The sequence below is a fragment of the Clarias gariepinus genome, chromosome 1 (assembly GCF_024256425.1).
Source record: "Clarias gariepinus isolate MV-2021 ecotype Netherlands chromosome 1, CGAR_prim_01v2, whole genome shotgun sequence".
In the NCBI taxonomy this organism is placed as follows: Eukaryota; Metazoa; Chordata; class Actinopteri; order Siluriformes; family Clariidae; genus Clarias; species Clarias gariepinus.
This window is the reverse complement of record NC_071100.1, coordinates 44,921,123-44,935,559: the sequence shown is the minus strand read 5'-3', so window position 1 is coordinate 44,935,559 and position 14,437 is coordinate 44,921,123. Positions and strand designations below refer to the sequence as shown.

Genomic DNA, 14,437 nt, shown 5'->3' with positions numbered 1-14,437 from the left:
AACAAATTTAATTGGTGTTTTCAAATTGCCCATAGTGTGTGATTGTGTGAGCATGTATACTGGTGTCCTGCCATGGGTTCGCACCCAGTTTAGGATGTCCGCTTGCCCAGAATTCCCAATGATATTCCTTGCGAATATAGATGGATTCTTTCAACCCAGAATGATTTTTTAACCGTCTTGAGGAGGTTCCCACAGATGGCTGCCAATAGTGGTTATTTTGAAGAACCTGTTTTTTTTTTTTTTATAATGGTTTACTATTTAAATCAATAGGTCTCATTGCATACTTGATTGATGATTATTCAGTCTTATTCTAAAATCTAGACAATAGTAAATAATCAATGAGCAGGTGTGTCCAAACTTTTGACTGGGCCTTTATACATACCATTAAACCTGATCCTCATCTAAACCAGTCCCAACTAGCTAAGAAATGGGTCTTTGGATGTGTAGGCCATTTGTTTCTAGTTGCAGCCATCCACAAATAAAGCTTTTGCATCTCTCACGTTTGATCAAGATCATCCAGAAATCATCATTAGTTTTTCATCATGACTGAATCCATTTCATTTTACTCCGCCTCCACACCAGACCTACTTATGTGCTACTATTCAGGTGACTTGAACGTCTGGGATAACGGTCCATACATGCTGTATTTGTTTGTTTTTCATTTTAAAATAAAAAGCTGTTTCCTGTCTCGGGTATCATTTTATTTTGGGTTTTCTTTGCACACATTATAATTAACTCATTTTTATTTTGAGGGAGGATTTTCTTTAGGATACTGCACAATATTTTCCCTTTGAGTTTAAATGCTAGAATTGAATTTTGATATGCAACCACAATAAATTGCAGTGGTGAAAATTTTAAGCATTATATATAAATGGTGTAAGGATTTATTTCCCCAACTCAAATTGCAATGCAGAAAAATTATAACATTTTTATTGCAACAGGTTTTTTAACATACTACTGTATTTTGCTTTGAGAAATTTTTATACTTTCATAAAGCCGCACAATGGATAAAATCAGCTGCTCATTCAAACAACAGTCTGTAGAATTCATACAGGATAGTGTCAGGATGTACAGCTGTGGTGAACAGAAATGTATCTCAACATGCTGAACTACATACTGCAAAAAAGTAATATCTTATCAAGTGAAATATTCTTGAATCTAGACAAACCTATCTGTAATTTATTTAATAAGACAAAACAAAAACAAAATGATCTGCCATTAGAACAAGACATTTTTTCACTTGCAATTTTAGTAACATTTGACTAGAAATAAGATTAATACTCTTATGTTTGGTTTATTCTATTTTTTTTACTTTATAGATTGACTTGGCTTATGTCTGGAATATTTCACTTGCCAAGATGTTGCTTTTTCTACGAACTCTGTCTGTCAATGCAACATATGGATAAGTGAACATTGGTACAAAATGGATCCTTTAAGACATGTTTTTTGACACCTGTTAGGTCTAATTCTTGTTTGCACAACATCCTCCATTTCTGCCTTATTTTATTAACATTTGTTTTTGTTTAAACTGTACTTAATGTAATTCTGTCTCATCCACTCACTCATCTTCTGTACCGCTTTATCCTGTATTCAGGGTCGCAGGGGCCTGAAGCCTATCCTTGGAGACTTAGGGCTCAGGGCAGGGTACACCCTGGACAGGGTGCCAATCCATCGCAGGGCACACACACATACACTCACACGACAGGCAATTTGAGAAAACCAATTAACCTAACCTGCAGGTCTTCGGAAGGAAACCCACCAAGCACGAGGAGAACATGCGAACTCCATGCACACAGAGATGGGATTCGAGCCTGGCCAGGAATCGGACCCGGACCCTGGTGGTGCAAGGCGACAGTGCTAACCACTACACCACCGGGCTGTCCTGTTTGATTGAATTTGTTGTAAAAAAATCTATTTAAACTTATAGAAACTATTTTTTTAATCTAAAAAATAATATATATTAAATATTGAGCTATGAACACACAAATTCTCACAAGCACACACTTACACACTACAGGCAGTTAGCCTCCTCTGGATGTCTTTGGACTGTTGGAGGAAACCAGAGAACCCAGAGGAAACCCACCAAGCACGGGAGTATATGCAAACTCCATGCACACAGACCTGAAGAAGGGCTCCAACTCTTAACCCTGCAGGTCTAGATAGTGTAGCTAATTTGGGATTTGATAATGAATATACTTTTGCCGTTGCGTGACTACCATAATATCAGTCACAACTGTGGATGGCAGAAGCACTGTTAACCTGATATTAGGCTACTGGATATTATCATTGCTAATTGCAATTGTAATCATAATTTTACATGGGCACAGTGAACACTGACACCTGGTGGTCAAAATAATGAAGTTCACATAGTAATCTACTGCATGCTAGTGGAGACTATCAAATCTTTAAACAGTAAAGCAACAAAAATGGCATTTTTAATCAACAAAGGCAATTTATCAATTTAAATAACGCTGTATACCGTTAAACCGTACAACAGTCTTATATAACATTTCTAGATTAGATCTTTTTATAGTGAATAATAAAAACAAACATTAATTTACATTTAACTCATCCATCTATCTAGGAGTCTCTGTACTCCAACCAGGGATCGTGGAGACCATTGCATTTATTCCAATTTAATAACCGTGGAAGGACCTCCGGTCAACATTCACACGCTACGGGCAATTTGGGAACACCAGATAGCCTAATCTGCATGTTTTTGGATTGTGGGAGGAAACCAGAATACTCGGAGGAAACCCACCGAGCACAGGGAGAACATGCAAACTCCATGCACATAGACACAAGGTGGGAGTCGAACCTAGACCCTGAAGGTGCAAGGCAACAGGGCTAACCACTAAGCCACCATGCCACTACCTTTAACGCACGGTGGCCCATTTCCTATCAGGCTATGATTTATGCTCATTTATGTTTAGGTGGTTTTGGGTGGGGGAACAGTATTAAATTGACTGTCTATAAGCGTGCTACTATTTCCTGGGAGCGTTTTCCTAAAAGCTTGAGGCCCTTCCCTCTGACAAAGGTTAATTGTTTGAGAAAGCTGATTGGGGAACATAATAAATATGGCTGATTTGAGTGAGGCTAGGTTTAGCATGTGCTACAAGGGAGGCTTAGCCTGCTAACTAACCAGCTCTTCATAGCAATGATGCATTTCATTTGGCTGTATTTCACTTTAATAACTGCAGAAGTGGTGTTCTGCCAAGAAGGTCTTAGCTAGCTTTAAACAATGAAATTTACACTTTGTTCCATTTTATACTAATTCACTCTTTTCTGTTGCTAATTCCCATGGTGTTTTCTTTTTGTTCTACAGCTATTCAGGTGAAATGCAGACCTCACTCGCTTGTAGTCACATGGAGGGTTACTGAAAGCCTGGCTGAAACGCCTTTCAAACTTCTACTGGGTAACTGCTTTCCTTCCAAGTTCACACCTACAGCCGATGGAGGAGGAGAAGCAGTTTTCCACTATCATTTCTCTAACTGCCGTTTCAGAAAAAAGGTGCGTTGGAAGAATGTATTTAAAATGTTTTTGATCCCTAAGACATGATTCTCCAATAGAATGATTTTCTGGTCCATCAGGAAACACCTGAAGAGCTGATCTATGAAAATGAACTGACTTTTAGGCCGTTGACGAAGTCGGAGTCTGCACGGCTTGTCTACCATATTAAATGTGTTTCTGAAAGGTAAGCTTAAAACTGACTTGTATCGATTTGTACAAGTAAGCCAAAAAATATGTAATGCATTAACAATGCTCGAGGCATAACCTTGGTTTATATTCACCTCAAGTCACTCTGCTGAGTCTTGTGTTCAACCTTGTAGGCCATTTCCAGTTGTAAAGCCTGCTTTTGGTGTCCTACAAGGTGAAGGAGAGTTGACTTTTCATATGGGTCTTTTAAACAGTGAGTATATCATGACCGTATCAGTGACGGAACAAGTCTCTCTGTAATAACCGGACCTGTTCCTTAAATTCTCCTAGGTGATTTAAGTGGTCCAGCATTATCCAACTCCTTTGCTCTTGGCTCCTTTATAAACATTTGGGCATCAGTAGCGCAGCAAGCTCATCAGCCCCTGATGCTGTTTCTGGAAGAGTGTGTCGCATCAAACAGCCTATCACTTGAACCACAGTCATGGACATATCCTATGATTACTAACAAAGGGTATGTGGATTTAATGTTCACAAAGTCACAACTTGCTTTCACAAACTTTTACAAACTGTATTTCTTTTCCTCCCCATAGATGTCTTATGGATGCGAAGACTGGGTCTTCCAGATTCTTGGCAAGAAATCAGTCGTCAACACTTGTGCTTCAGCTCCAAACCTTCAAATTTATGGCAGAAAAAGAAGTAAATACGTTCACATTTAAGTGTTTTTGGAAATACGCCAGGCATTCAAGTCAATCCGGGACATTTGATTGTGTCGGATAATGAAACACAGTTATGAGAATTATGAGAACTTTATTCTCACTTTATTTTTTTTATATAATCCGCTGCTACACTAATGCATTTATCATTCATAAGAACGCCCTGTATATATTAAAGTTTGTGTGAATATAGACAAGGTGGATTAGCAATGGGTAGCTCCAGAATACTTGGCTACATCTGATGCTGTCTAAGAACAGTTCTTGTATTTGTGTGCCTTTTCCTTAGGGTCTTCTGGTTTTGCCTTTTCTTTCATGCCATGATTTGGATTGGCTAACTAGATTTGATTGTGTGCACATGGTACCCTGCTATGGATTGGTGTACCTTCCAGGGTGTGGGTGTAGCCGTTCATGCTTAGCAGTCCTGGCAAAAGCTTCAGTTCCATTATGACCCTGATTACTGAAAATGCATGGATTTGAATATACTGTTAACAATGCAAGATCTTTAAGTCGGAGTGCCTCTAGTTAACATGACTCATTACACTAAAGTGCTTTTAATTGATGCTTTTGAGTATTATACTGCTACTTATTTAGCTCTTTTACATTTCCACCCAGGTCTACATCCACTGCAAACTAGTGGCCTGGGACCCAGACGATTTAAACGAAGAAAACAAAGCTTGCAATTACAACAAATCTACTGGAATGTAAATATGCCCAATTTTTATTTTTGAATGTTTATAATTTACTTTTCAAAGCAATATTTGCTGCAGTTTAAAAATTTTATCGACAGGTGGGAGCTTTTAGATGACCCTTTCCAAAATGATCTATGCCGTTGCTGTGATTATGACTGCAGTCAGCAGTTTACTGATTCAACTTTAGGCAAGATATATTTATATATGATTAAATAACATGTAATCTTATAGGCTACCATTCATCTTATGGAATTTTTTTTTTTTTTTTTTGCTTTATTATAACTCAGCCTTAGAATCCCAAGGTCCAACTCAAAGTGCTGTCCTAGGGCCGCTGCTTTTAACATCACCCATTTAGAGAAAAAGACTCAAGTGTCAAGACGTCTCCATGGTGAGTTCTTGTCAGTTGTAAAAACATGATTTAAGTCAGATTTTAAATCTCCCATTCTGTATTACAGAATTGTTGCTGAACCAGTGACCCTGACGATTTTATGATGGAGATTAAAAGAAAATCTTTGCTGGCGCTGACCCCTAAAATGAAACCTGTTCTTTTGTGCTGTGTGCTCAATTTTTAGAGATTGCATTTTGACACAAAAAGGAATCGGGCTTCAAAGCCGCTTTTCAGCCCCATATTTTCAACTTCTCTCCTGGGAACAAATAAATGGCTTTTGTGCTGCGACTTGTCATTGTCATCTGTTTAACCTTTTGTCATGTCCATTACATGCATGGGGAGGACATGCAGAGGCAGAAATCAAATATTAGGACCTGAAGATAAAAGGCCACTCATGTTTAACATAGTTCCTGAAAAATGACATTTACAAATATATATAGACTTTGAACTGCATATATAGAAATCTGAATGCTAACAAGTCGCACGCTCTAGTCTAGTCTTGGTGGTTCTAAATTTCTTCCATTTATAGATGGAGGCCACTGTGCTCATCTGGACCTTCATCGCTGCAGACATTTTTCTGTACCCTTCCCCCGATCTGTACAATCATGTCTGAGAGATCTACAAATAATTCCTTGGACTTGATGGCTAGGCTTGTGCTTTGACTTGTACTGGTAACTGTGGGACATTATAGACAATAGTATATAGAATAATATAGTGTGTCCTTCCAAATCATGTCCAATCAACTGAATTTACCACAAGTGGACCCCAATCTAGTATAGAAACATCTCAAGGATGATCAGTAGAAAGAGGATGCACCAGAGCTCCATTTTGAGTGTCACGGCTGTGAATATTATATATATATATATATATATATATATATAAAACTTTGCAAAGATTTGAAACAAACTTCTTTCACGTTGTCATTATTGGGTACCGTTTGTAGAATTTTGAGGAAACTAATTAATTTAATCCGTTTTGGAATAAGGCTGTAACAGCAAAATGTGCGAGGAAGAAATTCCCTATGCGCTTATATTCCAAGCTGCAAGGTAGTCTCTTAAACAGCGTTATGTCGCCACTGTGACACTGTTTTAAGCCAGTTTCATGCGTGCGTGTATATACATCCGAGACGACTTGGATTTAAAATTCTCTACCTGTAAAGAGTTATTTACAAATAAAAGTTAAAATCAACTGGGTACCAGAAATCCTTAATTTTAAGTAACATATTTAAAACCGAAGTCTCATGGCTGGACTTGTAGATGGCGACGTAATGCTGTTCAATGACAGTTCTACCGTACACCATGTAATATTCACGCACTAGCTATTTGGGCATTACAGTAAGGGTTTGAAGAGAAAATTTTTGCTTTGTGTTTGTTCGTGAAGCTAATTAGCTACTCAGCTAGGTTAGCGAAAACTCTTTTTAAACCATCCTTAACTAGCCAGCTAGTAATGTTTTGGTTCCAACTTGCCCCCTAAATGAGGTAGCTAGTTAACCAAATTTGTTCTTTACTGTAGTATAAATATTATATAACCTGAATCTGTAAAATGTCTTTCCACAGGCCTACAAGTGTGTGTTTCTGAGGGAGAATGGATTGGTTTCACTGTAACAGCTGTTTTCTGAGGCGAGGGAATAATTTTGTAGTGTCGAGCTGCGGCCATGTGTTTTGTGGGAGCTGCGTCAAGCCAAGTTAGTTATGAAGTAGATATAAAACCATGGGTTGTTTTTGAGTGTTTTTTTTTTTTTTATTTTAATTTTTTACCACAGCCATATAATGACTGTATTGTTAAAGAAACAAATCATTAAACTGTAGACGATGTAACAAGTCTTCATTTCTGAGTAGCCCTTAAAGCTTAAAGCATTTTAACCAGTATTTGTTTTGCTATTTATTTTCAATAAACATACTGTACAGTATATAGGGCTCATATATGTGCAGAATAGAGTGAAAAAAGTGGCCACATAGGCAAATAAATAGCACCGATTTACATGATTTTATTGATGTTTTCAGTGGTTTCTATGACAAAAAATAAAATAAAAATATGCTTATTTTGAGAGTTCTACATTTTTCCACATCATTCCCATATTCCGGTAGAAAGATTCTGGAAAGACCTCCATATAAGCCCCCCTCCCCTTTTTTTATTGTTGTTGATCTATGCTGTGTTGCTAGCACAGATCTGCACCGCTTAAGTTTTAATGTGGATTAAAAGAAAAGAGTTTCAGTAATATTACACTCGAGACCACAGGTACTGAATTCAAGTTTAAGAAGGCCCAGTCAATGAAATTTTCTTCGGCCGAGGTTTTGAATATAATGTTCGTGTTAGAATTCAGATCTCTATAGATACAGTAATTGTAAGTCTATAAAAAATTAAATGTTACATGTTTATAGCATTTGACCAATATTTGTTGTCAATTTTCAGTGACTACGTTAAACATCTGGACAGTTTGAACTTTGATGGCCTTGTTCACTATATTTCCTTGTATTGGTATTCAATACAAACAAGAATCTTTAATCAATTCTTAGTGAATCTTTATTTGCACGTTTCTTGGCTGTAAATGAATGTGAAAGGACTCTGGCTCTCCTTTCGGGTATTTTACAGGCCCCCACATCAGACTGCTGCTCTAACGACCCATGTTTTATCTTGTAGTGCTCCTGCACATTTTAGTTAGTTTAGTTTTAGAAACCTACAGTCTGAGATAAACTTTCCCCGGGAAGAATAAACATACATTAATCTGGCCATTCATCTTTTAAGGTTCAGTTTTCATACTCTCCTACTCTCCTTTCATACTCTCCTGCTTTCATTTCTGGTTCTTTTGAACATTTAGTGTACACATGGTATCTCGTTGATTGACTTAAGCTACAAGATGGGCACGCTTGAGAAAAAAGCGCTAGATTACTAGTATATTAATTATTCTTATTTATCAGAAAAGCATCAAGGTCGGGTTAGAACTGTCACTCAGTCCAGAACCGGATCACGGTCCGCCATTTAGTGATGCCTGCTGTAGACAAAGATTTTTAATGAAAATGACTGGACATTACGGCAATTATGAAGTTATTGATCAATTACAAGTCCAGAAAATAACTTAAAAAAAATTGTTTTCAGTTTTAGCAGCTCAACTTGGTGTTGCCAGATGGTAGCTTTCCACACTTAGGTTCATTTTAAAGATGGGATTTGCTAAACAATTAACACAAACATTATAATCAACCAGTGTCAGCATACAACTGCTTCTAATAGATTGTCTTTGTCATCTTTCCTCAGATCACTGCTCTATCTGTCGATCCAGCTGCAGCTACTTGCCAATATCTGACCAGGTTTGTTTGATAGGGAATTGGAAGTGTCTCCTTCCCTACTGTTAAAGTACATCAGTCATAACTATGGCTGCACGATTAACTGAGAAAACAAAACAAAACATGATCTCATTTCTGAATGACGGTGATTCACTTGCATGCATTGACCTGCATTTAGATAATGCTGCATTCTCGTGTTCACTTATAGATCAGTCACACTCACACAGCGTAAAACAAAACTTTAAATCCAACAATCAGGTCAAAGAATTCAGTCATTCACTCGATCATGCTCAATATCACAATGCTAGCTCACTTAATTCCAGTCAATCAGAGGCTGATTGGTGAAAGGACTGTATTGTTTCGTGTTCTTCCATTCTTTCATATGGGAGCAAGTATATACTTATAATTATAGCTTGCATTTGTTTATTATTATTTTATTTTTTTTAGGAAAAAGATGCATACTTTAAACATAAATTGCTGTCTAAGCAAAGACAAGCATGTACAATTTTAACTCAGAAATAACTTACTAGTTCATTAAACCTGACACGATGAGAACAGATCGATAGCTACATAAAAGTATACTAGAACTATGTTGACATTGGGAAACTCTGCATTTAATTTTAAACTACCAAACAAACTCAATTATATTTTACTTATGCTGTTAATAATGATATAAACTAACACGTGATCATGAAGTACTGTAGTTGGCTGAGTGTCCAGGTGATATTTATTAATTATTTTATTTATTATTGTTAACCTACTATTTTAACAGCTTTTAAGTTACTCAAATTAAGAGCTCTACAATAAGGAAAAGCTACAATTTTGTTTACAAGTGATAAAAATCCTGTGTATACAGGGTCAACGTTTTTAACTTGATAGGAAAACATGTTTTGGTTGAAGAAAATGAGAATTGTGCATGAGAATTGTGATCTCAGTTCCCATGGAGAAAAATCAAGATTTTTAGGATACAAAAATCGTGCACCCCTTTCAGCTGCATACTGTAACATATATCTATGTATGTCTTTAGACTTTGGTCTTTTGGAAAATAAACGCATTGACTGGGAGCGCACTCTGAAACATCTCAGGTGCAAGACCACATAGAGGATAAGAAAATTCATGGGGCTGGCTATTATCATATGCTTTTGTCAAATTTTTTAGATGCAACTAGCTTGTAAGGACTGACCCTTTTTAACTACTCCATATATAAATGGTATATATTTAAGGAACTTGCATAATTTGTTTATACAATTCTCCAAAAAGTATCATGAAAGCCATAGTTTTTACTTGGGATGCGGACTGTAGTTATTTAATTATTCGTTTATTTTTAATCCTTATCCCATATCATTTGCAACCCTTATTGTTAAGAACAAATGAACGATTTTTGCACCTGTAAGAAAGATTCAAATAATGACTTTTCTTGTCATTTCTTTGTGTCTGTCTTCTTTTGTGGACTCTGTTTTCTTTGTTGAACTTGCTAAAGATGAAACCTCAAGAGCAGATGTTCTTCAAAGATCCTGTAAACATCATTCATACCCGACTGGAACGTATTGCACAGGTCTATACAGTAAAATGTTTGTATAAGTACTTTATATGCTCTTTGGTTCTGAACTTAAACTTGATATTTTGGGGAAAAAAGAAAGATCTTGTCCGTTTTGCTTAAATGTTCTAAAATAAGTAACTTTCAGTTTCTAGGTTTTGATGATGCTAATGAAGCCCAGACTTCTTTCTCCACAGTCACAGATTCCAGCTCCTCCTGGGTGATCCCCAAATGTCCCCAGCTCAACTGTTAGATATAACGTGTGTTTTGGGTTAGGGATCTGCCCTGGGGTCTCCTTCCAGTGGGATGTGCCTGATAGAGTTCTAGATGGAACTAAACAGGGGGGATTACTGTAATGTGCCAAACCCAGCTCAGCTGGCTCCAGTTGATTTAAAGGAACAGTAGCTCTACCCTGATGGTTTTCCTCTTTCTTCTTCTTGGTGTTTGGCGGTTGGCATCCACTGTGTGGCATCCACTGTGTTGCATTACTGCTCTTCTTCCATTTCCTCTTTCAACATTTCCTAAAATTCTTTTCACAGTGAAGGTTCCTTGAATGTCGGGGTAAAGCTCTCTCTTGAGGTTCTTAAAGATTGTCAGGCTTCTCTCACAGAGACCAGGCTGTGTCCATACCTCACTACCTCTAGACCCCCAAACTATTACATAACTATTGCCCTATAGCGCACTCCCTTAATCCTCCATAAAACTTTAAAAACTAAAATAGCTTGTCCACAGTTCTACAGCCTGAGCAGAAGCCACATCCCCAAATACTATATTCAGCTATCTGGCTCTTTGGAACCAAAAGAAGTTCAGCCATAGAGATGGACCTCCCAAAAATTTTTGAGCAGGTTTGAAGTGGAAGAACCTGACCCCAACTCGATAGAACACCTCGGGGATGAATTAAAGCGGAGACTGCAAGCCAGGCCTTCTCGTCCAATATCACTGCCTGACCCCATAAATGCACTTATGGGGTCAAAAATTCCCATAAACATAGTCCTAAACCTTGTGGAAAGACTTCACAGAAGATTTGAAGCTGTAATAGCTGCAAATCAAGCGTGGGCCAACATCATATTAAAGAGCTCGTGCATGGATTCAGAAGTGGATGTTACTCAAGTTCATATGCATGTGAAGGCAGGAGAGCAAATACTTTTGGCAATATAGTGTACTTTAGGGGTTGGGTTGCCAACTTGACCCACAATTGTCATTCACACACAACTGGCAATTTGGAAAGTTAATTTGCTGAATTTGCCTTTGGACTGTGGAAGGAAACCAGAGTACCCAGAGGAAACCCACCAAGTACAGGAAAAACATGCACACGGACCCGAAGTACCCAAAGTAAACATGCACACGGACCCGGGAATCAAACCCCAACCCTGGAGGTGCAGGGCAACATTGCTAATCACTGAGCCAGCCTGCCACCTCGTCGTCCTCTTGAGGCATCCTAAATGGTTTTAGAATATCTTGCAATATATTTTTATAAATATATTTAGTCTAAAACTAAGATACAAATTGAAGTGTTGCATCAGGAAGGGATCATTCGCTGTGGCGACCAGCATATCATTTTGCATGCTTCTGTAAAATGTTTGGGAATGTTTGCAACACTGTATTAAAAGTATAGATCAGATTATTTCGGCCCGAAGCTATCGTAAACAATACACATTATTTGGTTTCAGATTGCGACGTTCCAGAGAAAACAGAAAGACAGAGTCATAGCCTTCCAGAAACACAAAGTTCTGGAGATGGAAAGAAGACTAAAGGAAGTCAGTGAACAGTGCCACAGGTGCAATCAGTCACCTTCTCGTTTATTATAAACTATTATAGTTTCAATTTGTCCTCCAGTATCGTCTCATCTGTCTTATCTTATGTGTTATACAATAGTTGACGAAAAAGAATGATATAAAACAGGCTCATGTTTATGGTTTATGGTTGTTGCTTATCCAGTATGTAGATGTACGAAAATCAGGCTCATTAAAAGCCTCAAATGTTCATTTACAGTAGATGCATTAAGTTCTCACTTATTTTCTGTGCTTGTCTTGGTGTTTAGGCAGGTGTCAGAGCTCAGGAAGGAGAATGCCGAACTGAAGAAGCCTCTCTCCCAGAGGAGGGTGAGACAGACAGCTTGTGTGTTTGTGTGTATACTGAATCTGGTTGAAAAAACAGTACTGAAAAAATGCTAAAATCTGTTTTCTTCCCACGCACAGGTATCCCCTGGGACCTTTAAAGCTAATGGGTATCAACAGTACTTGTGCACTTTCAATCATTATTTGTGAATATTGTGTTTCCTAATTCTATAGTAATAATGAAAGTTGAATAATAATTCTTTTTTTTTATATTATTCACAAAAGCATTACAAGAGTGACATTACCAGTGGCTGTGACGTCCCCAGGTATTCAGTGACATAATGCTCTTGTATTTTTAACATACGCTTTAAAATATCAGATGCAACGGATTTAATGAAGTAGTTTAACATGGTACAGCATGTTATCAATAGTCACGTCTTTGCATTGTTCTCTCATTCCTAAATAAGTAAAGTTAGGGAGATGATCACATTATCCAGTCTGAGCATTATTGTGTTCTACATTATTTACCTTTCTTAACGCCAAATAATTAAACGATTAACTTTGCCATTGCAGACATGATGACAAGAAGTTATTTAATAAAAAATATTGCCTATAGTTCATGCAAGGAATAACGGGAAGCAGGAATAAGTTGGAATAACACAATAAGTTAGGGAATTTAATGCACATAACAGATTATAGTACAGTACACAGAGTGCTTTGTGGATGTATTATGTCTAGGGGATATTTCACTACATCTACAGGGTGAGATGAGAAAATGGCTGTCTTGTTTATTAAGAACCTTGGAGTTTATTGCCACATCCCATGTATAATCCTGACATCTCCAAGCCATTTCCTCATGTTTGAACCATTAAGGAGTTCCTGGGAGGCCAGCGTCAGATCCGGTGTACTAAGAAAACGTTCTATCTTTGATGGTTTTCTAAGCACTAATGAAATGGTGTGTAACGGGATTATACATAGAAAAAAAGGGAACTGTGTTCTGCTATTCTGCACATTCAAAAGTCCCAGTTAGACTTGAATACCCATCGTATATTTGTTTGAATAAATAAATGTGTTCATACTGCATGCAAGAGATATAGTGTTATAGTAATCTAGCTTTCTCTTTCCCTTTTTTAAAGTCACTCCCCACTCCAGGACTGTCAGGTAAATGACTTTTAAATGAACAAACCACTCGTAATATTTTATTCATTTTGAATTTCTTATTTCAATCACTTTCTTACAGTAAAAAGTGTATCTTTGTTCACTTTTGATAGCAACGCAGGTCCTGTTGATACCATAGAGAGGTTTCGACACTTCAGACCCAGCATGGTAATGCGTTTTTTATTGTTGTTTAACCAAGAAAGTTCCACCGTTCTTTTTTTGTGTGTTTTTATATTTATATATTTTTTTTTTTTTGTCTTATGGAAAAGTCTCCTCAGGAGTCAGCCACTTCTTTATCCTCCCTGGGTTCACTGAACGAGCATGGATTTAGTAAGTTATGCTGACATAACTGCTCTTACCACACATTTTATTTAGAAATAATGAAATAGTATTGCCCCCGTTAGTAATAATGCACTTTTGTCATTATAAGGAACGCCCACCTCTGTTACCACACCAGTGAGGTATGTTAAATATAATTGAGCAACATTAATAAACATAAAAGTTCAAATTTGATATAAGGTTTTAATATGGAGAATTTGATTTGTTTTTAATTTCTGTAGGTCGAATCATGTAACTCCAAACATTTTTCAGTTCCAGTTGTTGCCTGGGGCGGCATTTCAGTCTCCACAGCCATGGAATGTGTAGCGGTCAGCTATCTCAAGAAGACATGTCATATGCAAATGTTAAAACTACTGCATAGATCACATTAGTTTTGTTGTGGTTTTTATATACCCTTCTTTCAGTTTGTATAAGATAAGGGGTGCAAAGATAAATTTAACTGCAGCTGCGGATGTCAAAGACTGTTTGTGAAATATTTGAAGCAATGTGTTGAAATGTTTAAAGGAACTGTGTGTTATTTCTTGTTTGGATGTTATTACAGTGCTGTATAAAAAGAGTTTTGATGTTATTATTTCGTTTTTGCGATGGCCATTAGAAATCATGGCAGTTACGTTTCGG

At 37.3% G+C, this 14,437-nt stretch overlaps 2 protein-coding genes across 7 annotated transcripts; both read left to right on the top strand.

Moving 5' to 3' along the window:
- Window positions 1–3,102: 3,102 nt before the first annotated feature.
- On the top strand, window positions 3,103–5,699 carry zp3f.2 (zona pellucida glycoprotein 3f, tandem duplicate 2). The gene is made up of 10 exons (XM_053502317.1): window positions 3,103–3,221; window positions 3,326–3,510; window positions 3,591–3,694; window positions 3,831–3,910; window positions 3,988–4,168; window positions 4,248–4,353; window positions 4,983–5,071; window positions 5,158–5,246; window positions 5,347–5,447; window positions 5,515–5,699. Exons 1-9 carry the CDS (start codon window positions 3,158–3,160, stop codon window positions 5,412–5,414), a joined length of 966 nt encoding a protein of 321 aa, XP_053358292.1. The 5' UTR covers window positions 3,103–3,157; the 3' UTR covers window positions 5,415–5,447; window positions 5,515–5,699.
- A 1,073-nt stretch (window positions 5,700–6,772) lies between these two features.
- Window positions 6,773–14,431, top strand: LOC128529114 (RING finger protein 212B-like). 6 transcript variants are annotated; one of them, XM_053502463.1, is made up of 13 exons: window positions 6,773–6,847; window positions 7,004–7,131; window positions 8,700–8,752; window positions 10,209–10,283; window positions 11,936–12,042; window positions 12,307–12,367; window positions 12,464–12,492; window positions 12,608–12,648; window positions 13,459–13,483; window positions 13,594–13,648; window positions 13,750–13,810; window positions 13,911–13,941; window positions 14,072–14,431. In XM_053502463.1, exons 2-13 carry the CDS (start codon window positions 7,032–7,034, stop codon window positions 14,178–14,180), a joined length of 747 nt encoding a protein of 248 aa, XP_053358438.1. In that variant the 5' UTR covers window positions 6,773–6,847; window positions 7,004–7,031; the 3' UTR covers window positions 14,181–14,431. The 6 variants fall into 6 exon arrangements, with proteins under 6 accessions (XP_053358438.1, XP_053358463.1, XP_053358430.1 ...); XM_053502455.1 differs by having other exon boundaries at window positions 6,827–6,925; XM_053502471.1 differs by having other exon boundaries at window positions 6,827–6,925; window positions 14,041–14,431.
- Window positions 14,432–14,437: the final 6 nt, after the last annotated feature.

Coding starts and splice junctions, on each gene's coding strand:
- zp3f.2 (XM_053502317.1), top strand. CDS start 3,158: ATGATGCATTTCATTTGGCTGTATTTCACTTTAATAACTGCAGAAGTG. Junction 3,911..3,987: donor TCATATGGGTCTTTTAAACA/GTGAGTATATCA, acceptor AAATTCTCCTAG/GTGATTTAAGTGGTCCAGCA. Junction 4,169..4,247: donor CCTATGATTACTAACAAAGG/GTATGTGGATTT, acceptor TCCTCCCCATAG/ATGTCTTATGGATGCGAAGA.
- LOC128529114 (XM_053502463.1), top strand. CDS start 7,032: ATGGATTGGTTTCACTGTAACAGCTGTTTTCTGAGGCGAGGGAATAAT. Junction 12,368..12,463: donor AGCCTCTCTCCCAGAGGAGG/GTGAGACAGACA, acceptor TCCCACGCACAG/GTATCCCCTGGGACCTTTAA. Junction 13,942..14,071: donor TCTGTTACCACACCAGTGAG/GTATGTTAAATA, acceptor AACATTTTTCAG/TTCCAGTTGTTGCCTGGGGC.